This window comes from Myxine glutinosa, chromosome 1, assembly GCF_964187855.1.
Source record: "Myxine glutinosa chromosome 1, kmMyxGlut1.1, whole genome shotgun sequence".
In the NCBI taxonomy this organism is placed as follows: Eukaryota; Metazoa; Chordata; class Myxini; order Myxiniformes; family Myxinidae; genus Myxine; species Myxine glutinosa.
The window spans coordinates 323,658,601-323,685,521 of NC_136261.1; the positions used below are offsets into that span (position 1 = coordinate 323,658,601).

The window sequence follows — 26,921 nt, forward strand, 5'->3', positions numbered from 1 at the left end:
TTGCAACTTTTGGAAAGAAAGGAAGGTAAAATAATACAAGGTCTTCAAAACTCCAGAATATTTGAAAATATTTTTCATTTATTTGCATTTTTTGGAAGAGACAATGCCTTTGTGGTGGATATGACGTCGTGGACTCTGGAAACTGAAATCAGTGGTTTATACTAAGAGACCATGCACTATTGAAGATCTAAAGAATGAAATCAGAGACAAATGTGCTAAAATCGGTGTCGATGTTAAAAACTAGAACAATGTGACTGTGTCGCCAATTTGCCTCCGCATAGTCCCACAACGGGTAGATGCCTTCAGTCTGTATATGTATGGGTAGTGGATCACGTTTGTGAAGTTTCGTGTTGATCGGATAAGGTTTGTTTTTCTATCCAAGATGGCTGCCAACCCACGTGACCTATGACATCATCAGTTTCAAACTATATGCAACAGTGCTGTTAGATGACATTTGTAAAATTTCTCATCGATAGGGTGAGCAGTTTCAGAGATATAATTATTTAATATTTTCCTTCAATCCAAAATGGCTGCCAAACCATGCGACCTATGATGGCATAAATTTAATATTTCAATACAAATGGGTCATAGATCATGTGTATGCAATTTCAGATTTTTAGGATAAGGAATTCGATTGAAACATTTTTGGCTGGTATACCACTTCACCTATGATGTTATCATTATAATGCTTTTGTTCCCCATTGGGAGTACTTGACAATGTGCCAAGTTTCAAATTTTTCCATTCAGCGGTTTCCGAGAAATAAGTTTTTAATTATTTGCTTTTAATCCAAGATGGCTGCCATACCACGTGACCTATGACATCACAATTATCATAAAAACATTCTGCATGGGTGTCACTCCAACCCTGAAAGTTTCGTCTCAATCGGACATATGGTTGCTGAGATAAACGAGGTTTAACCGGACGTATGGACGTACGGACGGACGGACGTACAACCCGAAAACACAATGCCTCCGGCGACTTTGTCGGCGGGGGCATAAAAACATTCAAATAAACCTTCATACAAGAATTTATACATGTATGCATATCAGTGGCTCGCAATTTAAGCAATTATTACAATAAAATGGAAAATTGTATATCCCTATGATTCTGGAATTTTGAAACATCCTGTATATCATTAATATCTGTAGGAGGGAGACATAATGAAGTGAACCACAACACAACATACACAACATGCATTTTAAGGCCATTTTCCCTGCTAGAGCGGGGGTTAGCCTTGCGGTCCCCATGACAATCTTCTCCATTTTGCCCTATTTTCTGCATCTCTCCTTGTTAACCCCCTTGCCCGCATTTCTTCTTCCACCATCTTTAGCCAAGTCTTTCTCGGTCTTCCCCGTCTTCTACTTCCTTCTACATTCATTTCCATCACTCTTTTCAACCAGTCACTTTCATCCTTCCTCAACACATGGCCAAACCATCTCAACCTGTTCCTCTTCACAGCATCAATCACAGGCTCTATTCCCATCATCTTTCGCAATTCATCATTTGTCTTCCTCTCTCTCAACGATACTCCGCATATCCGTCGAACCATTCGCATTTCCACCCTTTCCAACCTTCGTTGCTGCTCGACGTTCATTACCCATGTCTCGCTCCCATAAATCATAACACTTCTCACACATGCAGCATACACCTTTCCCTTCAGCTTCAACGACACTCCCCTCATCATCAGCATGCCACTCAATTCCCGAAACTTCTTCCATGCACATCTCACTCGAGCAACCGTTGCCGAGTCTGATCCACCTTCTCCATTCAGCATGTCTCCGAGGTAGCAAAATGTTTTCACACCTTCCAGCTTCACGCCGTCTCCAAGATCCAACTCAACATTTCCTCCATCTGCAGCTCCCTCTGTGCAAACCTTACACTTGAATGTAGCTGCCACACTGGTTAATGACCCTCTCAGACCACTACATTTTTGATGAACCCACTCAGCGCACATTGTACACTGAATGAAGTTCACTCCGACACCCTTCCTACACACAGCACAGGGCCACTTCCCAGTTCTTTCCACCTCACCACATGCTTTACCACTTGCCATCACCTTCGTCTTTCCGATATTCACCTTCAGACCTTTTGTCTCCATGCATTCCTTCCACGTGTTCATCTTTTCCTTCAGTCCATCCATACTTTCCGCAATCAACACCAGATCATCTGGATACAACAACTCCCACGGGAAACCCTCCTTTACGTTCTGAGCCAGCATCTCCATCACAGCTACAAATAGTGGTGGACTTAGTACCGACCCCTGATGCACTCCCATCTTCACCTCAAACTCACCACTGTTCCCGTCCTTCGTCCTTACAGCTGTGCGCGCTCTTTTGTACATTGCCATCACTACTCTGATCAACCATTCCTCCACTCCTAACTTCCTCAATGCCCATGTCAATACTTCGCGTGGAACCCTATCGAATGCTTTCTCCAGATCAACAAACCCAAGAAACAACTTCTTCCTCTTCTCCATGTACTTCTCCTGCAACTGCCTCACAATGAAAAGCGCGTCTGTCGTTCCTCTTCCTGGCATGAATCCAAACTGCATTTCGTCGATCTTCACTTTCTTCCTTGTCCTCCTCTCCAACACCCTTTCCAATACCTTCATTCCATGCTCCAATAACTTTATCGCTCGGTACGAGCCACACTCCAGAGGGTCACCTTTCCCCTTGTATAGAGGGACGAGGGTACTCAGTTCCCAATCCACTGGAATGCGGCCTTCTTTCACCACCAGATTACAGATCTCTGTCATTCTCTTCACACCCCAACTTCCTGCTGCTTTCAACATATCTCCCACAACTCCCGTCGGTCCTCCCGCTTTTCTACCCTTCATTGCTTTTATCGCTTCCTCAACTTCCTTCTCAGTTATCTTCTCTGCCGGTCCTAAAACTGGGTTACTCTCTATGTTGCCATCCCATTCATTCTCTGAATTCAACAGCATTTCCATATATCTTTTCCATCTTCCTTTAATTCCATCTGGGTCGACAACGATTTGTCCCACTTCATCCTTCAAGCAACTCACCCCCATCACATTACACCTCTCTTTCGCTATCTGCTTTGCAATCCTGAATACTGCTTTCTGACCCTCTTCCGAATCCAAGCGTTCTCCGAACATTTTCCTACATGCCTCCTGCGCCTTTGCTACCTCTTTCTTTGCAGCCTTCCTGGCTGCCTTATAACTTTCATGCTCTGCTGTTTCTGCTCCCGTACCCTTCGCCTTCTGCCACTCCTTGAACTTCTTCCTCTTCTCGTCAATCCTCTTTCCAACTTCATCATCCCACCACCATGTTTCCGAGTGCCTCGGTGGTCCTTTTGTCCATCCACATACCTCACCAACGGCTCCCAAGAGACTAGCTTTCATTGACATCCAACCACTTTCAAGCTCAACCACATCATCCTCGACGCTACTCAGCCTCTCTTTTAATGCCTCCCTTACTGTCACCTCTTTCAACCTCCACACCTTCATTCTCGGTTGGTACTTCACCCGCCGAGCTCTCCTCGCACCTTTCACCCTTACGGCGCAGACAACCAAGTGGTGCTGTGAAACAGCCTCCTCCCCCGGGATCACCTTTGTGTCCCGGAGGTGCCCCCTATCTCGCCTATGCACCATCAGGTAGTCAACGGTTGTCGTCGACCCACCTGACATGTATGTAACAAGCTTATTATCCTCTTTCTGGAACTGAGTATTACAAATCAACAAATCAGCTCCATCAGCAAACTCCAAAATCCTTTCACCTTCTCCATTTCTCACACCATATCCGTAACCCCCATGAACTCCGTCAAAACCATCCATACTCCTTCCCACATGTCCATTTAGGTCTCCTCCTACCACAACAACTTCCTCATCTTTCACGTTTTCCATCAGCTTCTCCATCGCACACCAGAACTTGTCCTTATCTTCATCGCTTCGACCAACCTGCGGAGCATATCCCGAGATGACGTTCACCAAGAGCTTTCCAATCATCATTTTCACCATCATCAACCTATCACTCACTCAAGTCACACTCACCACACTGTCTACAAACTCCTCAGAAAACAGGACACCAACACCATTCACGCCCTCCAGGCACCCTTGCCACACAAACTTGTATTTCTGTCCCTGCCTACCCTTCACCATTCTCACACCACTTCCTTTCCATCTCGTCTCTTGCACACAACATATGTCCACTCTTCTTCTGACCAATACTTCCACCACTTCTCCTGATCTCCCTGTCATTGTCCCTACATTCCATGTCCCAAACCTCAGAAACCGATCTCCACTTCGGGCTGTACCCTGCCCACATGTAGTTGTAATTGTCATGGTTCTCTTTTTGAGGCAATGTTTTTATGGCCGGATGCCCTTCCTGATGCCAACCCTCTTAGTCGCCTCTTACGACACGCAGGGATACGGCGTACCTATTCTTATCCAGGGTACACACTGGGAAAAAAGTGAACCACAAATTGTAAGTAAATGTCTATTACAGAAACTTGATGCAGAACACAAAGTTACACAATTCCAACCAGAAAGTATCTGAAAATGCAAAGCGTGTCCGCGTCTGTTTGTATTCAGATGTCTTCTTCTTCCATATGCAAAAAATAACTTTTTGAAAATAACGTCGTTTTTGAAAAAATACAAAATGAAAATTTATGATTTTATGCAGGCTTGACCTTCAGATCTAAAAAAAAAATTAGCTTCTAGCTTTTGATTGGTGAACCAATTCTGTGACCCAATATGCAAATTCTTAAAATTTCAGGTCAATCGGGTGAAAATTGATGATTTTATGTGACGCTGACCTTTGACTTTTTGACAAAATTATTGATTTGCCTTCTTCTATTATCATAATAAAGCTTTGGTGAATATTTGATGACAATAGCTCAAATGGTAAAAAAAAAGGTTATGGCCCGGACACACACACACACAGACAGACACACAGAAGTGATTCCAAAATTGCTGGAGAAGGGACGGGCTAGTGATGCTCCAGCCACCACCTAAAATAAAAACCTGGGCTACTCACACCCTTTCTCTTAGGGGGAGAGGGCAGAACGGAAGGGGTGGGGGGTGGGGGGGGTGGGGTAGTGGGAGAAACGACAGCACAGCCCATAAATACAGTCACGTGAAAAAGTAAGTACACCCCATGTAAAGTTTTGACTTTTTCAACATATTTCAACATACAGCTATTTGATCTCATTTTAACAATATTGATAGATAAAGGTGAAATAATACAACAAATATCATGAAGCATTTACATTTTGTAGTGCATTGTATAATTTAAATAAACATAAATGCAAATTTCGCATGTGGAAAAAGTAAGTACACCACTACATTTATCACTACTTCAAATACCTAAAAATAGAATCAGGTGCACCAGCTCAGGTGCAAATGATTAGAACATCATTAGAGAGGATCTTGGAGGTACATGTCTTATTTAAACCTCAGACATTTCGTTTGGTTTGCTCTTTGTTGTTGAAGTGTGCGGCGTAACCATGCCTAGATCAAAAGAGCTCTCTGAGGCCTTCGGAAAGAAGGTTATAGATGCCTACGAGTCTGGGAAGGGATTTAAAAAGATCTCCAAACAATTTGAAATCAATCATTTGACTGGCCGGAAGATCATCTACAAGTGTCAGATTCCAAACAACTGCCAACTTGTTCAGGCCAGGCCGCCCCAGCAAGTTCAGCCCGAGAGCAGACCGCAAGATGCTGAAAGAAGTCTTGAAGAACCCCAGAATGTCATCACGGGACCTACAGGTAGCTCTTGCCACTGTTGATGTCAAAGTGCACGAGTCTACCATTAGAAAGAGGCTGCACAAATTTGATCTACATGGGAGGTGTGCCAGGAGGAAACCTTTGCTGTCCAGAAAGAACATCAGGGAAGACTAAAGTTTGCCAATTAACACCGAGGCAAAGACCAGCACTTCTGGAACAATGTGCTCTGGACAGATGAGTCAAAGGTAGAGCTATTTGGCCACAGTACCAGAAGACATGTTTGGCAAAAACCAAACACAGCATTTGAGCACAAGAACCTGATACCAACTGTAAAGCATGATGGTGGAAATATTATGGTTTGGGGCAGCTTTGCTGCATCAGGGCCTGGGCAGCTCACCATCATAGAATCCACTATGAATTCTTCATTGTACCAGAGAGTGCTTGAGGATAATGTGAGGCCATCTGTCGGAAAGTTGAAGCTCAACCGAAAGTGGACCTTGCAACATGACAATGACCCTAAACATACCAGTAAATCCACCAAGGAATGGCTGAAAAGAAAGAAATGGAGGGTTCTGGAATGGCCAAGTCAAAGCCCGGATCTAAATCCCATCGAAATGTTGTGGGGGGATTTGAAACGAGCTGTGCATGCAAGAAACCCCTCAAACATCGCACAACTGAAATAATTCTGCATGGAGGAGTGGGCAAAAATTTCTCCCAGTCGGTCAGAGACTGGTAGACAGTTATAAGAAACGCCTACTTGAGGTTGTTTCTGCCAAATGGGGCAATACCAACTATTAGAGCCAAGGGTGTACTTACTTTTTCCACATGCGAAATTTGCATTTATGTTTATTTAAATTATACAATGCACTACAAAATGTAAATGTTTCATGGTATTTGTTATATTATATCACCTTTATCTATAAATATTGTTGAAATGAAGATCAAATAGCTGTATGTTGAAATATGTTGAAAAAGTCAAAACTTTACATGGGGTGTACTTACTTTTTCACGTGACTGTAACTAGATGGTATTCATGGAATACTTACCCTGCGCAGTCAACTTGTTGCAAGCCAACTCTTCTCTTTTTGAACATTTTTTTTCTTTGATCCAAAATGGCTGCCAGACCACGTGATCAATGACATCATAAATTTATATTCTCTAATATAATTGTTGCATCGATCACGCTCAATACATTTCAAACTGATCAGACTAAGGGTTGTCCCTGTCGAATTATGACGTCATAATTATGGCACCACATGACATCATCGTTTACAACACCTATTCCCCATATGGAGTTCTTTACAATGAGCCACAAGGCACACGGCACACGTACGCAGATGAATGCTTCACCCCGCTTTTCACTTCGCGAGCGCAGGGTAATGAATACAGCAGAAGGCTGTTGGCTAGGTTGAGGGCTTGTGGAGTGGCTGATAGAGACATAGCTAACTGGATTGGAAACTGGCTGAGTGATAGGAAGCAAAGAGTGTCTGTGAACAGGATACCTGGTGTGAGGTTGTAAGTAGTGGGACGTAACGGCGTAACCCAGGGATCAGCTCTAGGACCAATATTTTTCAAAATTTACATCAATGATAAGGCCATGGGGTTGGGAGTAGGCTATCCAAATTTGCAGATGCCACTAACGTTGGAGGTAATAGGCTAGTGGCCAAATGAGGTTTTGGGTGGCAAACCCCTACCCAAGGTAGAACAAGTCACAACCTATTTTTTCTTGAAGAGGGATGTTTGGGGAGTTAGAAAATCATGGTTGTGAACCTGAGATCATTGCACAACATTTTGAAAATCACGTTTACATATGTACCACTGCAGACTGCAAAAATGGATTTAATCGCCACAGATTTTGGCTCATATTGGCTCATATATTTGTTAATACTGGTGCTACAAACACAAATTTGGTACCAAAATGTGCGGAATGATGACATATATATCTGTAAAAACCATTTGTGATGTAACAAAGGCTTTTGTGTGACCTACAGGCAAAAATAGTCGAATTTTACTCAACAAATCAGCTTCGGGTTTACCAATAAATATCAACAAAAACATTAATTACTTCAAAAATATTGGACTTGCAGACATACTTGTTACATCAACATAATCCAAGTTTATTTACCCTTTGAAAAATATATCTAATGATATAATTGTCACTGAAATGATATAGTTATAACTGAAATCATATGTCGCCCCACTAATGCTGACCGATAGAAATCCCGAAGCAGATATGCAACATGAAGAATTGACTTAGGATTCTGACACAATTGTGAAAGTGACTTTTATAGACATCATGTTGATATAAGCTATTTCACATATGACGATAATGAATTCATAACATGCACTGTAACTTATGTACATCTATTACATGAAGTAATACATGTAATACATTTAAAAGTTCAGTCACGCTCTTCATCAGTGCCGTCGTCAAAGACAACAGAATCATCAACATTTGGACAATCGTCTGCACTACACGAGCAGAATTCAGTGCAGGTCAGTCCTGCAGAGATACAATGACATGTTCTGCTCTGCCTACAGTCATCGTCGGTGCAGTAGAGATGCGTGAGATCTCGAACCTCCCTTGGGGCTGCATCCTTTTGGAACATGACAGGCTCAAGTTTGTTGTCTCTGACCTGCCATCCATTACCATCGGGGTTCCAAAGTACAGGCTTCGCTACATGGCTGTGGGTCCATATCGCCACCTGGTAATTTGCTCGCTTCAGATGTTGTTCGAAAGCATCGTCTGTTGGTGGGAAGAGAGATGCCCGTTTGTCACTTGTGCAGGCATAAACATAACGAAGTTGGTCGAGTGTGTGAATTGACTTTGAACCATACAACGACAGAGCATATTTTGTGGCAGTGCTGACGACATTGGTTGTATCTCTGGTTTGGCCTAACCGTGACAGTGGTGCCAAGTGTGCAATGTTTTGCTTGAGTTTCGAATATGCAGTGCGTTTCCCGACTTTGAACAGCGAGGAGGTTGTGTCACAGCCACTTATAGCATGTGATGCTGGCAAGCAACTTGACGTATCCTGACCGATGTCGTCCGTTATTCTGTTGACAGGAATGAATCTCTGACGATTCGTTGTTTTTGTACAGTGACCTGCATTCATGTACACTTTGGTGTCCCCAAACATGCCTTTCCCACAGTAATAGATGAGTAGGACCAACACGTCAGTGTCATCACATCGTACAATGACCCTTGAGTGTGTGCTCTGGCGAGATGGATAGCATGTAGCAGGAGCCGTGTGTCAGCCTCCTCATGTGTGCTGAACAATTCAGGTAGTTCCCGGATGCCTCTATGATCCACAACTTTAACTAGCAGGCCATCGTTAAAGCCTCCTGCCAGTGTGACAGATTGGTTTTCCTCAAGCTGCAATTGGGCGGCTACTGTCAAGTAACTGCAGAGGAAATCGGCAAGCACTGATTTGTTTGTGGTGTTCTTCAGGAACTTCCTGTAGTTTGGAACTGTGCGTTGTCCATCGATGACATATCTGGGTGTTGACTCTCCACCAGTGCGACGTTCTCTTTCCAGCTGCTTGATAGAGAGTGGTACATCATACCTGTCAAAAACCAATGTAACTGATGTCACACCTTGGTTACTAGCAAGCAGTGACTGAATCTTCTGCATTATGGTACGTCCGAGATCATCAAATGTGTCAAACTGGGCTTCATCAAGTGCCTGAAGTAGTGCCATCCCATCAATGACATAAGCAGTATCATGTTGGTCAGAGGGTTCGAGCACCTGGACTTCCTCGCAATTAGCTTCTAACTTCTTTGCCAGATCCGCCTTGTTGGTTTTTCGCATTGTCCCATCATTGTTGAAGAGGGACGGTGGCACAGGAGCCAGTTCATGTGTCAGGACTTGTTCCAGACTGACATCGCGTTTCTTTGAGACAGCAAGCAGCCGCCGGAAAAGTACTTCTGAATCCACCATCAATTTATCTCGTTTGTTGGTTTTCATGGGTTTTGACATGTCCGCAAACGTTGGTGTCTTTGTTCGTGAGTCTGTTTCCCAGAAACTCTTGGTTTGGTCAGCAAGAAGTCGCTTTTCGATAAAACTTTTGTTGCATTTCTGGGCGTCTGTTAAGAAATGTCCAAGTCCGTTTGATACTTCTTGTGAAGCAACCTGGCCTGTGGCGATGTTGACCAATTCATCAGGTACAGTACATAGGTCAAACGGATTTTGTGCGTTTGATACAAATTCCGTGATCTTGGTAACATCTTGTTCATCCCTTACCATCCTTGTCTTTCCATGCTCAGCGTGGTTTGTGGAAGCTACTTCAGTGTCCCCATCACAGAGTTCTTTAAAAGCCGTCCTCAGGTTGACAAATGGCGATCGTCCTCAGGTTGTTCTTCATAACACCTTCATCACTACAGCTGGTTACATTCGTGTGTGATTTCTCACTGGTGCACCACTGAATAAAGTCGTAGAGTGTATTAGGAACGAATTCTGCACAGTGCTGAATATCTGTTTCCTCGACAGGTGCATACATATTTCCAACATGCTCGATATCAGCCATGTGCTTCCTCAGGATACCAGCTGCAGCATGCAAAGTATGCATTTCACTATCTATGGCTGATGGTACATCAGACGGGATGTCTTCATATTGTGGTTCATCAGTCATGCTCTGCAGAATCGTGGCTTTTCTCAGGGCATCACCTAAGGTCACAGAAGAAGAGCATATGATGTCAGTGTGGCCATCAAATGTTACACAGACTATTTGGTCACCATAATATTTAGTTAATCGCTCCTTCAACTTCCAAGTTTTATACTGTTCTGCATTCGTGGTACCCAGTGAAACCAAATATCCAACGTATTCATCTTTCAGATGAACGAGGGGTGTCACTGTCTTAGTTTTGGAGAACACAGTTTGTTCCAGATAACATTTCAGTTCATCAAAAGCTTCATCATGTAATGTGCCCATTGTTTCCTCTCCTGATTTACGAATTGCAGCAGTGATGTTCCGTTCTGAAATATAGTGTGAATAGCATAACCTGTGGTACTTGGCATCATAGGCGAACAAATCTGGAAAGGCAAGCATGCGCATGTGTATTTTATTGTCTTGTCTTTTGTCAGCTGCTGCCAGAACTTTTTCTCTGGTGGACTGTCCAGTTCCTGTAGATACCGGTGTAAGCGTGTTTCTGGAAGTGTTGGATTTTCCACAAATGAAGCAGTTAGTCCTGATGTCAAACCCAGCTGTTTCATTTCTGCTGATTCTTGTGTGTTCTGCTGCCGCAGACGTGCATGGTTGCTGGTCACTCTCACTGGGGTTGGATGTGGAGATATTTGACTTGCTGGTATACTTGGCCCGACACGATTTGTGGAATGATACTTTCAAATCAAGACTCAATATGTCTTGTTGCAAAGGCCAGATACTTTCATAAACGTCATCTTTTCTGATTTGACTTGCTTTGAAGATTGCACTCAAACCATTAAATGTTGGGTTCTTTACAACTTCTTGCTTTTTAGGGTTGAGGGGTTTAAAGCATATGATGCAGTGGTCAGTGTCAATTTTACGACGCTTCACAACAGGTGGTTCCAGATCCATAATTGCAGATCAATTGTCAGCACAAGCATCTGAAATGAAATAATTAAAGATAAGTATATATCAGTCGTTTTAGAAAAAGGCAATCAAGCTCAAAATTGATTTTCTGCAACTGGATTTAAAATCATTCTTGTTTGGTTAATGCATAAACATGTATTATAAATTAATCAATGTCGGTTACTTTTAGGGGGGGTGACATATGGTTTCGGTAATAACTCTATTAATCCAACTGATTTATCTTTATGAGTTATATTTCTAAAAAGGAGAATGATAGAGGGTTATTTTGATGTAATATGTAGTAATACAACTCAAATACTTATGAAGAAATTAATTGTTTAGTTGATATTTATTGGTAAACCCGAAGCTGATTTATTGCGCAAAATTCCACTATTTTTGCCTGTAGGTCACACAAAAGCCTTTGTTACATCACAAATGGTTTTTACACATATATATGTCATCATTCCGCACATTTTGGTACCAAATTTGTGTTTGTAGCACCAGTATTAACAAATATATGAGCCAATATGAGCCAAAATCTGTGGCGATTAAATCCATTTTTGCAGTCTGCAGTGGTACATATGTAAACGTGATTTTCAAAATGTTGTGCAATGATCTCAGGTTCACAACCATGATTTTCTAACTCCCCAAACATCCCTCTTCAAGAAAAAATAGGTTGTGACTTGTTCTACCGTGGGTAGGGGTTTCTCACATTTTAGGCCCCTTTTTTAATTTTGCCACTAGCCTATAAGGTCGACAGCAGAGAATGAGCATAATGTGATTCAGAAAGCCGAGATACTCTGATTGATTGGGCAAATGATTGGTAGATGGAGTTTAACAGAAGTAATTGTAAGGTGCTGAGTTTGGGTTAGAATAATACTATTTAATGCAAGGGGGGCAGTGTTGGAGTGTGTGACACAAAAAAGGATCTAGCAGTGGTAATACAGTAGATGCCACAGTGCTAGGCAACCATCGGTAAAACTAATATGGTTTTAGTTTCTGTGATGGTTGGTTGTAGGTTTAGGTTGTATTCATATAGGGATAACTTGCATAACAGAGGGTTAGTGTTAACACTGTACAGGAATATAGTGAGGCACCACCAGAAATATCACCAGGAACCAGGAATACTACATATTATATATCTACTAGCAGAAGTACCCGGCATTGCCGGGCGGGGGAGGGGAGGGGAGGGGAGGGGAGGGGAACGGTGGGGAGGGGAGAGGAGTGGGAGGGGGAGGGGGAGAGGGGAGAAGAGGGGGGGATGGGGAGGGTGAGGGATGGGAGGGGGTGAGAGGGGGGAGAGGGGGGAGAGGGGGGAGGGGGGAGGGGAGGAGGGAGGGGGAGGGGGGAAGGGGGGGAGGGGAGGAGGGAGGGGAAGGGGGGAAGGGGGGGGGAGAGGGAAGAGGGGGGTGGGGAGGGTGAGGGATGGGAGGGTGAGGGATGGGGGGAGGGGGATGGGGGGGGAGGGGGTGGGAGTGGGGAGGGGGGGTGGGAGTGGGGAGGGGGGAGGGGGAGGAGGCTTAGGGGAAGGGGGAGGGGGCTTAGGGGAAGGGGGAGGGGGAGGGGGAGGGGGGACCCGGCAGAAGTACCCGGCATTGCCGGGTGGGGGAGGGGAGGGGAACGGGGGGGGGGAGGGGAGAAGAGGGGGGAGGGGAGAAGAGGGGGGAGGGGAGGGGGCAAAGGGAGGGGGAGGGGAGAAGGGGAGGGGTAGGGTGGAGGGGGTAGGGTGGAGGGGGAAGGGGAGGGGGGAGGGGGAAAGGGAGGGGGAGGGAGGAGGGGGAAAAGGGAGGGGGAGGGGGAGGGGGAAAAGGGAGGGGGAGGGGGGAAAGGGAGGGGGAGGGGGAAAATGGAGGGGAGGGGGAAAAGGGAGGGGAGGGGGAAAATGGAGGGGAGGGGAGAAGGGGAGGGGGGAGGGGAGAAGGGGAGGGGAGAAGGGGAGGGGAGAAGGGGAGGGGAGAAGGGGAGGGGTAGGGTGGAGGGGGATCGGAGGGGGGGACGGAGGGGGGAGGGGGAAGGGGGAGGGAAGGGGATGGCCAGTCAACAATGACGTTGCAGTTCTCATGGTCGGAGAGCAGCACAACAATCGGACATAGTGCTGCATATTCGCAACAGCACGAAGCGGATTTTGGAGACTCACCGATCCTGTGACGTCCTCCAGTACCGGTGTTGCCGGGCGGGGGAAGGGAGACCCGTACATTCCCAACCCGTACATTCGCCCTCTCGACTCAAGCTCACTCGGACAAAAGCCTCGCACAAATTACACCGTGAAGGCCCAATGGTCATGTCTATGCCACAAATCACGGGCGCACTGAATTGAAAATATATAGAACGCTCATACTCCGTGAAAAGTGAAGCCGCCGTGTCGCCATCTTGGTCAGCACGACTCGACCAACTCGCTTCGCAGATCTCGTTTTGTGCGGCAATAAACTGCTCCAATCGGTTACGGAAGGGTTGTGGAAAGACGTTTCACAGCTGTTTCAAAGACATTTAATTAATATCGCACAAAATCGATACAAAACACGATCGCATAAAAGGTGAAAAAACGTGTGACGTGTGACGGGATGGAACATCACATGATCGCTCTGAGCGAATCAGCGAGCTGCTCTGGAACCGGCTGAGATTAGCGGGTACTTCGCTGAAATGCGCTGAGGTAAATATGAATAAAAAATATGGATCGTCAAATATTTTGAGTTCGGCCATGTTCGTCCCAGGCTCAATGGCCATATCTATGCCAAATATCAAGCACGTAAGCCTCTCCGTTTAGGAGTCTATCGGTAACATTACACACACACACACAAACTGTGTTTTATATATATAGATAAGAGGAATGGTGGTTAAAATTATCAATTTACAATTGAAATTACAATCAATTGAAAATTTTAATGACCTCTTATAGATAATATGTAGTTCTGTAAATTTGTATTGATACTCGTATATCTTAAATTCAGTATTAAAAACTTTATAGCACTTTTTAACAATTTTGGCAGCCATTTTGAAAAACAATTGTATTTTGTCATTTTGAAAACGAAATGGCTGCCATGTTGAATTTTCGAGTTGGATAATCGACTGGATTAAAAAAGTTTCCATATACTAACATAACTGCCAAATTTCATGCTTGTATCATAACTTGAATGGTTTTTAGCTCACCTGGAACGAAGTTCAGGGGAGCTTATGTGAGCGCATCATCCGTCCGTCAGTCCGTCCATCCGTAAACACTTGCAACTTCTTCTCTGAAACCGCTGATGGGATTGTGACTAAACTTGGCACAAATTATATTTGTTGTGTTGTGACTAAAGTTTGTTCATAGCATTAAAAAACATCGGGGTCAAAGTGGATCCAGATTTGACCCCCCAAAATAGGAATTTGCTTTTTCCTCTGAAACTACACACACTATGTCGATGAAACGATATCACAACCTTCATCACCCGTGATGTACCAAAGAAAAATTGGGGATTGAGGAGGCATACGGGGTTGCGGGAAGGGAGGGGGGGGGGGGGGGGAGTTGCCCCCCCAAAATAGGTTTTTTTTGTTTATTTGTTTAAAGTCTTATGATGATGTTAGTATGATTCTACATTCTGCCCTATCTTCTAGCAACTATTGAAATTGGTTTAAAATACCTTTAGTCAATGCAGTGAGTACAGTATACTGTTTTGTTCTACCAGGTGAGCGCCAGGGGTATTGCCCCTATGTTTGGATGTTTTTGTGTTAGCTGCCTAGCGACACTGGACACTTAATGCTTGTGTCATCTGCTGTAAAATGTGTAACTAGAGATGGTATTCACAGAATCCTTACCCGGCGCAGTCTTGAGAAGGACTTGTTGGCAGCCAACTCTTCTGTTTTTCAAGGGTTTTTTTCTTTGATCCAATTCCAATATGGCTGCCAGACCACGTGACCGATGACATAATAAAATTATCGTTCTCTAATATGATTGTTGTGAAGATCACACACAATACATTTGATGACGCAACATTCAACCAATGACGTCATCGTTAACAACACTTATTCCCCATGCAGAGTTCTTTACAATTAAAGCAGCAAATGTATGTGCCATGTGGTGTACTAAGCCTGACACTGACAGATATGAACAATGAACGGATCAAACTATAAATGATATGGACTATCGATGGACATGAATTTCATTTCATTATTATTTTTTAGAAGATTTTCTTTTTTAGTGTTCACGGAAGTCCTAAAGTTACGGAATGCAGTCGCTATATCAGTTGGGATGTATAGTATACATAATATAGCTCGGCTGTGACTCATTACCCTATTTTGATCTCATGTTCCGATGAAGAGCAAATAGGAAAGTAGGTGATTAAAGAAAATGCCGTTTCGGTTTTAGATCCACAAAAGGTTCATCGGAGCTGTGAGATAATAATAATAATAAATAAAAATTGCCAAAAGTTTTTTGGAGTATTGAGTTAGGCGGGAGCCGTAGCGCGGCAAGTTACACATGGTGAGATTTGTGCAGTGGTGCTTGCTTTCCTTTGTGTGTCCTCCTTGGGCAGACATTTCATGAACTTTGCAACTTAGTGCGTTTCACGTTGATTGGATACGAGTCCCGATGTGAAGCCTCGTTCTCTTGGAAATTGAATTGACCTGTGGGCTCCATGCGATCGAGGCCTAGTGTGCCGAGTGAGCATTAATACTGTTACGAGATTCAAAAATAAAAATTGCGTCAATATTCTTTTTGCGTTGTTGTAATTCTAATTGTGCGGATTATATATATGTAACCATCCATCAATCTGCAGGCCTGTCCAATCCAATCGCGCATGTCGAAAGAAGACTCTCAGTCATTCCATTGATGTATTGTATGTATTAAGTAGATACAATATGAGGAAATTGATAGATTTAATTAATGCCGTCTGGTGACACAGGTATTATTGGCCAAATACTGTTTTTATAATCTCTTGTCCTTAACGTGTGTATGTGTGTGTGTGTGTGTGTGTGTGTGTGTGTGTGTGTGTGTGTGTGTGTGTGTGTGTGTGTGTGTGTGTGTGTGTGTGTGTGTGTGTGTGTGTGTGTGTGTGTGTGTGTGTGTGTGTGTGTGTGTGTGTGTTTGTGTGTTTTTTTGAGTGATGGATGTGAGTGAGTGGTGAGATGTGATAGCATGGCTACAATACTGGGTACATTAAGTGTTACATCTGAGTGGAAACATATAGTTTCAGGAAACGGTAAGTATGCTGTATTATGTTGTTCGGGTCCGACGAATTACCCAAACGTACCCAAATGTAAGTGAATTTACCCAAATGAAAGCACAATGTACCCAAATATAAGTGAATTTACCCAAATGAAAGCACAATGTACCCAAATGTAAGTCGTACTACGTAAAGGAAGGTTATTTTATGCAGTAAAACGTTACGGTGTGCTTCTTGACGTCAAAGAAAACGAGTGTCACAATCAAAATGACGGAGATCTTGTCTGAACCCAGACAAGATTTACCCAAATGAAGATCATCTCACACGGAACTAGTCACACAAAGTGAAGTAAATATAAATATTTTATCAAAGTAACACCCTACTTTCTTATTATTTGTATCAAAATGATGTGGAATATTTACCCAAATGAAAATTCTCAAAAATGACGATTTACCCAAATTTACCTAACCCTAACCCTAACCCTAACAACAACTATAATCTGGTGCAGAAAAAAAAGCATAGTGCCCTATGGGCCATACACATTGCCCTATTGGCCTGACTGTGCACACCGTAATGTTTTACTGCATAAAATAACCTTCCTTTACGTAGTACGACTTACATTTGGGTACATTGTGCTTTCATTTGCGTAAATTCACTTACATTTGGGTAATTCGTCGGACCGTGTTGTTCTGTATATAATGGAGTATCCGAATTTGAAGCATCAGACCTGCTACATGCTACGTTTTCACCAAAATTAAAATAAGAGCACTTCGCACACTGGATTCCTGCATAACGCAGCACCGGAGGACACGGACACGAAAACATGTTCTGACGTCATCAGGAAACGGGTGGTCGTCTGCCAGCGAGTGACTGCTTTGCTATCCCAACAAACGGACCAGAGTTGCACATAATCAAGTTTCGAATGATGCAGGTTTCTTTTCACTTTTGCTGGGATGTGATTCGTGCATAACAAGGCGGACAAGGAAAAAAATACGACAAGATTATCGTGAAAAAAATTCACTTTGTGATTGATCGATTGAATAAGCATCAAGGGCATTCTTCTTAATGTATTTCTTAACCTACACACCTAGTTCATTTCATGAGTCCTTCGTGATTTGAAAATGAAACTGACGTCACGATTATTTTGAATTTGGTGGACACCAAGCATTATGCACGAATCACTTATTTTGCCACGCATTGCACATTTCAAGGAATTTTAGAAAATGTATAAAAAGCAACACCAGGATACATACTAGACATCAAACATTCCATTTAATTACAATTTTAATCATCAATGCTTATTTTTATTTAAAGACAACAACATGCATTTTAAGGCCATTTTCCCTGCTAGAGCGGGGGTTAGCCTTGCGGTCCCCATGACAATCTTCTCCATTTTGCCCTATTTTCTGCATCTCTCCTTGTTAACCCCCTTGCCCGCATTTCTTCTTCCACCATCTTTAGCCAAGTCTTTCTCGGCCTTCCCCGTCCTCTACTTCCTTCTACATTCATTTCCATCACTCTTCTCAACCAGTCACTTTCATCCTTCCTCAACACATGACCAAACCAGCTCAACCTGTTCCTCTTCACAGCATCAATCACAGACCCTCTATTCCCATCATCTTTCACAATTCATCATTTGTCTTCCTCTCTCTCAACGATACTCCGCACATCCACCGAACCATTCGCATTTCCACCCTTTCCAGCCTTCGTTGTTGCTCTACGTTCATTACCCATGTCTCGCTCCCATAAATCATAACACTTCTCACACATGCAGCATACACCTTTCCCTTCAGCTTCAACGACACTCCCCTCCATCAGCACGCCACTCAGTTCCCGAAACTTCTTCCATGCACATCTCACTCTTGCAACCGTTGCCGAGTCTGATCCACCTTCTCCATTCAGCATGTCTCCGAGGTAGCAAAATGTTTTCACACCTTCGAGCTTCACGCCGTCTCCAAGATCCAACTCAACATTTCCTCCATCTGCAGCTCCCTCTGTGCACACCTTACATTTGAATGTAGCTGCCACACTGGTTAATGACCCTCTCAGACCACTACATTTTTGATGAACCCACTCAGCGCACATTGTACATTGAATGGAGTTCACTCCGACACCCTTCCTGCACACAGCACATGGCCACTTCCCAGTTCTTTCCACCTCACCACATGCTTTACCACTTGCCATCACCTTCGTCTTTCCGATATTCACCTTCAGACCTTTTGTATCCATACATTCCTTCCACTTGTTCATCATTTCCTTCAGTCCATCCATACTTTCCGCAATCAACACCAGATCATCTGCATACAACAAATCCCACGGTAAACCCTCCTTTACGTTCTGAGCCAGCACCTCCATCACAGCTACAAATAGTAGTGGATTTAGTACCGACCCCTGATGCACTCCCACCTTCACCTCAATCTCACCACTATTCCCGTCCTTCGTCCTTACAGCTGTGCGCGCTCTTTTGTACATTGCCATCACGACTCTGATCAACCATTCCTCCACTCCTAACTTCCTCAATGCCCATGTCAATACTTCGCGTGGAACCCCATCGAATGCTTTCTCCAGATCAACAAACCCAAGAAACAACTTCTTCCTCTTCTCCATGTACTCTCCTGCAACTGCCTCACAATAAAGAGCGCGTCTGTCGTTCCTCTTCCTGGCATAAATCCAAACTGCATTTCGTCGATCTTCACCTTCTTCCTTATCCTCCTCTCCAACACCCTTTCCAATACCTTCATTGGAATATCTTCATTCATTGTCTTCATTGGAATTTGGAATATCTTCATTGAAATATCTTCATTGGAATATCAATACCTTCATTCCTCCAATACCTTCATCACCTCCCGTCTGGACTACTGCAATAGCCTCCTCTATGGTTCACCCTCAAAAATCACCAATAAACTCCAATACATTCAGAACTCCGCTGCCTGTCTACTCACCCATTCCCGGACCCGTGACCACATCACCCCCGTCCTTTACAAGCTTCACTGGCTCCCCATCCCCCAGAGAATCCAGTACAAAATCCTCCTCTTGACATACAAAGCCCTCCATAACCTGGCCCCATCCTACCTGGCTGACCTCCTCTCCAGACACACTCCCACCCGCAACCTCCGCTCTGCTGGTACCAACCTCCTGACCCCCTCCATCCGGACCAAATTCAGATCCTGGGGGGACAGGGCCTTCTCCATCGCTGCTCCCACCCTCTGGAACTCACTACCTCACACCATCAGAGACTCCTCCTCACTCACCACATTCAAAACATCACTAAAGACCCACCTGTTCAACACTGCATTCAACATTCAACCCACAGCATTTAACCCCTGACTATCTCTTCTCCTTCTCCCTCCTTTTGCTTTAAATATTTCCTTATTGATTCTTGTCTTTTTGCAATTGTGGTTTTCATGTATTGTTATGCATTATGTTTTCCACTCTGTCAAAGTGCCTTTGGGCTACTTGAAAAGCGCTATACAAAATAAATGAATTATTATTATTATTATTATTCATTCCACGCTCCAATAACTTTATCGCTCGGTGCGAGCCACACTCCAGATGGTCACCTTTCCCCTTGTATAGAGGGACGAGGGTACTCGGTTCCCAATCCACTGGAATGCGGCCTTCTTTCACCACCAGATTACAGATCTCTGTCATTCTCTTCACACCCCAACTTCCTTCTGCCTTCAACATATCTCCCACAACTCCCGTCGGCCCTCCCGCTTTTCTACTCTTCATTGCTTTTATCGCTTCCTCAACTTCCTTCTCAGTTATCTTCTCTGCCGGTCCTAAAACTGGGTTACTCTCTATGTTGCCATCCCATTCATTCTCTGTATTCAACAGCATTTCCATATATCTTTTCCATCTTCCTTTAATTCCATCTGGGTCCACAACGATTTGTCCCACTTCATCCTTCAAGCAACTCACCCCCATCACATCACACCTCTCTTTCGCTATCTGCTTTGCAATCCTGAATACCGCTCTCTGACCCTCTTCCGAATCCAAGCTTTCTCCGAACATTTTCCTACATGCCTCCTGCGCCTTTGCTACCTCTTTCTTTGCAGCCTTCTTGGCTGCCTTATAACTTTCATGCTCTGCTTTTTCTGCTCCCGTACCCTTCGCCTTCTGCCACTCCTTGAACTTCTTTCTCTTCTCGTCAATCCTCTTTCCAACTTCCTCATCCCACCACCATGTTTCCGAGTGCCTCGGTGGTCCTTTTGTCCATCCACATACCTCACCAACGGCTCCCAAGAGACTAGCTTTCATTGACATCCAACCACGTTCAAGCTCAACCACATCAACCTCTACCATACTCAGCCTCTCTTTTAATGCCTCCCTTACTGTCACCTCTTTCAACCTCCACACCTTCATTCTCGGTTGGTACTTCACCCGCCGAGCTCTCCTCGCACCTTTCACCCTTATGTCACAGACAACCAAGTGGTGCTGTGAAACAGCCTCCTTCCCCGGGATCACGTTTGTGTCCCGGAGGTGCCCCCTATCTCGCCTACGCACCATCAGGTAGTCAACGGCTGCCACTCCTTGAACTTCTTCCTCTTCTCGTCAATCCTCTTTCCAACTTCCTCATCCCACCACCATGTTTCCGAGTGCCTCGGTGGTCCTTTTGTCCATCCACATACCTCACCAACGGCTCCCAACAGACTATCTTTCATTGACATCCAACCACGTTCAAGCTCACCCACATCATCCTCTACCATACTCAGCCTCTCTTTTAATGCCTCCCTTACTGTCACCTCTTTCAACCTCCACACCTTCATTCTCGGTTGGTACTTCACCCGCCGAGCTCTCCTCGCACCTTTCACCCTTATGCCGCAGACAACCATGTGGTGCTGTGAAACAGCCTCCTCCCCCGGGATCACCTTTGTGTCCCGGAGGTGCCCCCTATCTCGCCTACGCACCATCAGGTCGTCAACGGTTGTCGTCGACCCACCTGACGTGTATGTAACAAGATTATTATCCTCTTTCTGGACCTGAGTATTACAAATCAGCAAATCAGCTCCATCAGCAAACTTCAAAATCCTTTCACCTTCTCCATTTCTCACACCATATCCGTAACCCCAATGATCTCGTGAGATCTTGGAGACGGTGGGAGGGATTTTCGAAGCTCCACACGGTCTCCACGTTTTTCGAAGTTAAGTCTGTTCACAATTGTATTTTGTCGAAACTGTATTTATCTTTCGGTGTGTGAAGTTATTGTGTGCAACTTTGGTTGTTTCTCGGTGTTTATCTTTCATAAATTGATCGTCTGTTTGCCGTGTCGCGAGCAAGGCCTTTGCCGCGTCGCGAACGATTTGAAATCGAAGTTAAGTGATTGTTCCCATTTGTATTTTCGTTAAAACTGTATTGATTTATGGTGTTGTACGTATATTGTGTCCCGACGAAGATTTTTCGGTGCAAATCTTTCATACCTGTATTGAAAATCGTGTTAATTCGTGTCGTGTCTTGAGGCCTTGTACAGTGTGCACTGTACAACCTTGAGGCTTTGTTTTTTCTCTCAGCGGTCCGTCGTTTGTGATCCAATAACTTTCGTTCTCTGTATTCCCAGTCTTTTCACCCATAGCCTACTTCCTTGTGTAAATCTCAACTCAAAAAAAAAAAAAAAAAAAAAAAAAAACATTTCCTTCTCTGTTCTCATTCGTTTATTCATTCTTATTCGTTCGTTCTTCGACCACGTGTTTCTCCCCCATTTCCCCAGATAGTTTTCACTCATTAACCTTCAATGTTTACACTTTCCCCTCAAGTTATGTATTCCGTCATATTTTATAACACCTTTTTCTTCTTCTTCTTTAAAAGGCTGCTTTCGACTTGCTCACCAAATCAATTCATCCCAAAAAAAAAATCCATCTCCTATAGTGCCTTTTTTCTACATTCCCTAAACTCTCCTGCACTCCATCCTCCATCCAGCGTCCTTAAACGTATTTTTAACTCGAAGGTCACAAGAAACTCATTTTGCAATAAATGTTCGTTTCCCATAAATCGTACACTTTCAAGAATCCAATCTCACCCCTCCCCTCCAAATCTTCCCCATAACCCCTCCCCTCCAAATCTTCCCCATAACCCCTCCCCTCCAAATCTTCCCAATCACCCCTCCCCTCCAAATCTTCCCCATCACCCATCCCTTTCAAATCTCCCCCCCTGCCCCCTCCCTCCTAAACTACCCCCTCACCCCTCCCCGCCAAGACGCCCCCTCGCCCCTCCCCTCCTAGACTCCTGCCTCACCCCTCCCTTCCAAATCTCCCCCATATCCCATCCCTTTCAAATCCCTCCCCTTGTCCCTTCCCTCCCAAACTCCCCCCTCACCCCTCCCCTTCAAATCTCCCCACCCTCATTGCTTCTCAATTTCCCCCCTCTCACTCCCCCTCCTCAAAGCGTCCTCCCCGCTTCTTCCCCCTTCAAACTCTCACCTCCATCTCCCCCAACCTTCTGCCTCGCTCTTCCCCCTCCTCAAATAACACCTCATTGTGGCTCACCCAATCACCATCAAACCTTTTGTCCGCCCCATCCTTCCCTTTCTCCGAGCTATTCTGAAATCTCTGACACACCTTCAACAGCTCTCCCTACCTCTTCCACCTCTTCCACATCTTACCCTACCCCTCCTCCCCCCTGTTCTGTATCTGATGCTCCCCCTTCCTCTTCATTAACGGTATGGACCTCAAACATCCGGGGCCTTCGTTCAAACTTAACTGATCTCTCCATACAGGTTGCTTCTGTCAAACCAGACGTGATCTGCTTAACAGAAACTTTCCTCCTTTATGATGTCTCTGATTCCATAGTATCTCTCCCGGGCTACTCCCTCCTCCGGTATGATAGACCTGAGCCTCGTCCTGGAGGCGGGGTTGCTATCTTTATCAAAAACTCTCTTCCTCACTCGCCCTGCACTGCACTCTCTCCACCTCACCCCCTGGAATACCTCTGGCTACGGCTTCCCCTTCGCTCCCACCTCTTGTTCATATGTGTGTTGTACCGTCCACCAAACAGTGATGACTCCATCTACATCTCGCTGTCTGATGATATGGACCAACTTCTATCTACTCATCCCAACTCTCTCTTCCTCATATGTGGTGATTTCAACTGTCATCATGCCAGTTGGCTGGGTGTGGGTACCTCTCTCACCAGCCATGGCTCCTCAGCAAAGGACTTCTGCGACTCACTGGGACTGACACAATCTGTCAATTTCCCGACCCGGATCTCAGTCAACGGAACATCTTCTCTTCTGGACTTGGTTATGACTAACTTCCCTGAAAATGTCTGCTGCTCTTCTTCTGCTCCGATCGGATCATCTGATCATGTCCTTGTTAAAGTGGACATCTCTCTGACCATCCTCAGGGAGCCTGCTCAGCGTCGACGAGTCTGGCATTTCACTCAGGCCAACTGGCACGGTCTTCAAGCAGCCATCAATCATCTGGACTGGTCTCCCATCTCTACCACCTCTGACATCAACTCATCCTGGGAATTCTTCCAAAGTAAATTGCTCTCTCTCAAGCACAGATTTATCCCATCTCGTCTTCAGTTGTCATACCCTTCCTCCCGTCCATGGTACACGGAATCTTGTGGTGAGGCTGTTGCCCAGAAACAACTTGCCTTCGTCTCCTGGAAAGCAAATCCAACGGAAGGAAATCTCATTTCCTTTCACAAAGCCCGAAACAAGTGTGTGTCCACCCTCAGGAGAGCCAGGAAACAATATCTCTCCGTTCTCAAGACCGAACTCTCTTATCTGTCTCCCTCTTCCAAATCCTGGTGGCGTCTGGTCAAATCCGTTTCTGGTGTTTGTTCCCCCTCCATCCCCTCCCTTACCTCAAACGGCTACACAGCTGACTCCGCACGTGAAAAAGCTGAATGCCTCAACTCTGTGTTTGCCTCTAAATCTTGTGTCCCAAACCCATCCCTCTCTGTACCCACCATACCCAGTCGTACCCTGCTGCTCCTGGACTCCGTGTCCTTTCCTCCTGACAAGGTGGAAAAGTTTCTGTCAACCCTCGACTCTGATTCTGCAACTGGACCCGACGGCATCAGCCCACTGGTCCTAAAATCCTGCTCTGCTGCTCTATCTCACCCTCTCTCTGTTCTCTTCACCCTCTCTTTTGCTCAAGGTCAACTGCCATCTGCTTGGAAATCAGCCAACATCACCGCTTTGCACAAAAAAGGTGCAAAAACAGATCCTAGCAACTACAGACCAATCAGCCTTCTCCCAATTATCAGCAAAGTCATGGAATCCATCATTGCTTCGGATATGAAATCTTTCCTCTTCTCCAATGGCTTGATCTCTGATCATCAATTTGGTTTCAGACCAGTTCACTCTACTCTGGACATGCTGCTTCTGCTGTCTCAACAATGGATGGAGGTCCTCAATGCCAAACAGGAAATTAGAGCTGTTTCCCTCGACATATCACGTGCCTTCGACACGGTCTGGCACCCCGCTCTGCTCACCAAACTCTCCTCCTTTGGTATCCATGGAAATCTCCATGCATGGCTGGCGGACTTCCTCTCTAGTCGTCGTCAACGTGTGGCCCTGAATGGGTTTCTCTCATCTCCTCTTCCTGTTCAGGCTGGAGTTCCCCAAGGCAGTGTTCTGGGCCCCGTGCTTTTTCTGGTCTTCATCAATGATCTCTCTGACTCTCTCGAAAATCCTCTCTATCTCTTTGCTGATGACTCCACTCTCTGCCGCTCCATTCCTCTTCCCTCAGATCGGCAGTCTGCTGCCTCCTCACTCTCTGAAGACCTGGACAAAATCACAGACTGGTCAAACAAGTGGAACATGTCTTTCAATCCTGACAAATCTCACACTCTTACTATGTCTCTCCGAAAAGATCGACTGGACAACCCTCCCATCTACTTTCTCAACAATCCTCTCCAAGAAGTTCTGTCGCTCAAGATTTTGGGTCTCACTATCTGCCATGATCTTTCTTGGGAAAACCACATTTCCAAGCTGGCCTCCAAAGCCAGTCGCCGACTAGGCATCCTCCGTCGTGCGAAGTCCTTCCTCGGCACACCTGAGCTCCTCACCACATACAAGGCTTTCATCCGCAGCTCAATGGAATACTGTTCTCCCCTATGGGCCGGTGCTCCTGCCTCACACCTAGCTCGGCTTCACGCTGTTGAAACCAAAGCTTTCAGAATTATTGGAATCTCCCGCGATGAAGCTATCTCTGAGGGCCTTTCACTCACTCACCGCAGGCAGGTAGGTGGTCTTTCTGTCTTCTACCGACTCCTCTCCGGCCTTGCACCCCCAGCTCTCTCTGTGCTCTGTCCCCGAAATATTCCTGCAGGTCGCACAAGATCTGCCAGCAACCCTCTGATGGTTAAACTGCCGAAATCTCGGCTCTCTGCTCACCTTCACTCTTTCATTCCTCTTTTCTCCCGCCTCTGGAACAAACTCCCTCACTCCCTTCAATCCCACTCCTCCCTCCAGGTCTTTAAAACAGCTGCTCACCACCATCTCTTATCTTCCCCCATCCAAAACCTTGATCTTTTCTACCCCCGCTAATTCACCCCAGATCCACCTTGTTTGAAATTCCAACTTCTTTCCTGGAAGTCCTGGCAGTGTCCATATGTTTTATACCTCTCCCACCGCCCCCTTCCCATGCCCCCCCCCCCCCAAAGCCCTCGCCCTCTCTCAGATCTCTCGATGTCTCCATGTCTCTCGGTCCCTGCTCTCAAATGTTGTGTTTGTGTCCTTCCCCCTCTCTCCCCATCTTGTCTACCGCTCCTGATGTTATATGTTTTATGTGTCGGTTTGTCTTTCTGTGTGATTAATGTTCGCTCTTTCACGAGCCTCGATCTTGTATACAAAAAAAAAAAAAAAACTCCCTCAAAACCGTCCATACTCCTTCCCACATGTCCATTTAGGTCTCCTCCTACCACAACAACTTCCTAATCTTTCACATTTTCCATCAGCTTCTCTATCGCACACCAGAACTTGTCCTTCTCTTCATCGCTCCGACCAACCTGCGAAGCATATCCCGAGATGACGTTCACCAAGAGCTTTCCAATCATCATTTTCACCATCATCAACCTATCACTCACTCGCGTCACACTCACCACACTGTCTACAAACTCCTCAGAAAACAGGACACCAACACCATTCACGCCCTCCGGGCACCCTTGCCACACAAGCTTGTATTTCTGTCCCTGCCTACCCTTCACCATTCTCACACCACTTCCCTTCCATCTCGTCTCTTGCACACAACATATGTCCACTCTTCTTCTGATCAATACTTCCACCACTTCTCCTGATCTCCCTGTCATTGTCCCTACATTCCATGTCCCAAACCTCAGAAACCGATCTCCACTTCGGGCTGTACCCTGCCCATATGTAGTTGTAATTGTCATGGGTCTCTTTTTGAGGCAATGTTTTTTATGGCCGGATGCCCTTCCTGACGCCAACCCTCTTAGTCGCCTCTTACGACACGCAGGGATACGGTGTTCCTATTCTAACCAGGGATTCAAATATTTTTTTATTTTTACACATTTTTATTTGAAGACGATGAAATAAAAATTGACGTAGTGAGAATGTAACATTTTATTTCAAAAATATG

General features: G+C 45.1%; 1 protein-coding gene across 4 annotated transcripts in view; it reads left to right on the forward strand.

Moving 5' to 3' along the window:
- The window catches only part of NUP155 (nucleoporin 155), a 387,607-nt gene that overhangs the window by 170,107 nt on the left and 190,579 nt on the right, over positions 1-26,921 (forward strand). For 2 of the 4 annotated variants that reach the window (XM_068096685.2, XM_068096690.2), the window contains exon 1: positions 15,640-15,692. The exons of the other annotated variants lie outside the window; for them this stretch is intronic. In XM_068096685.2, the coding sequence (XP_067952786.2) occupies positions 15,690-15,692 (3 nt within the window). In that variant the 5' untranslated portion in view covers positions 15,640-15,689. Of the gene's footprint in view, positions 1-15,639; positions 15,693-26,921 lie in introns of those variants that run through there. 4 annotated transcript variants of the gene reach the window in all.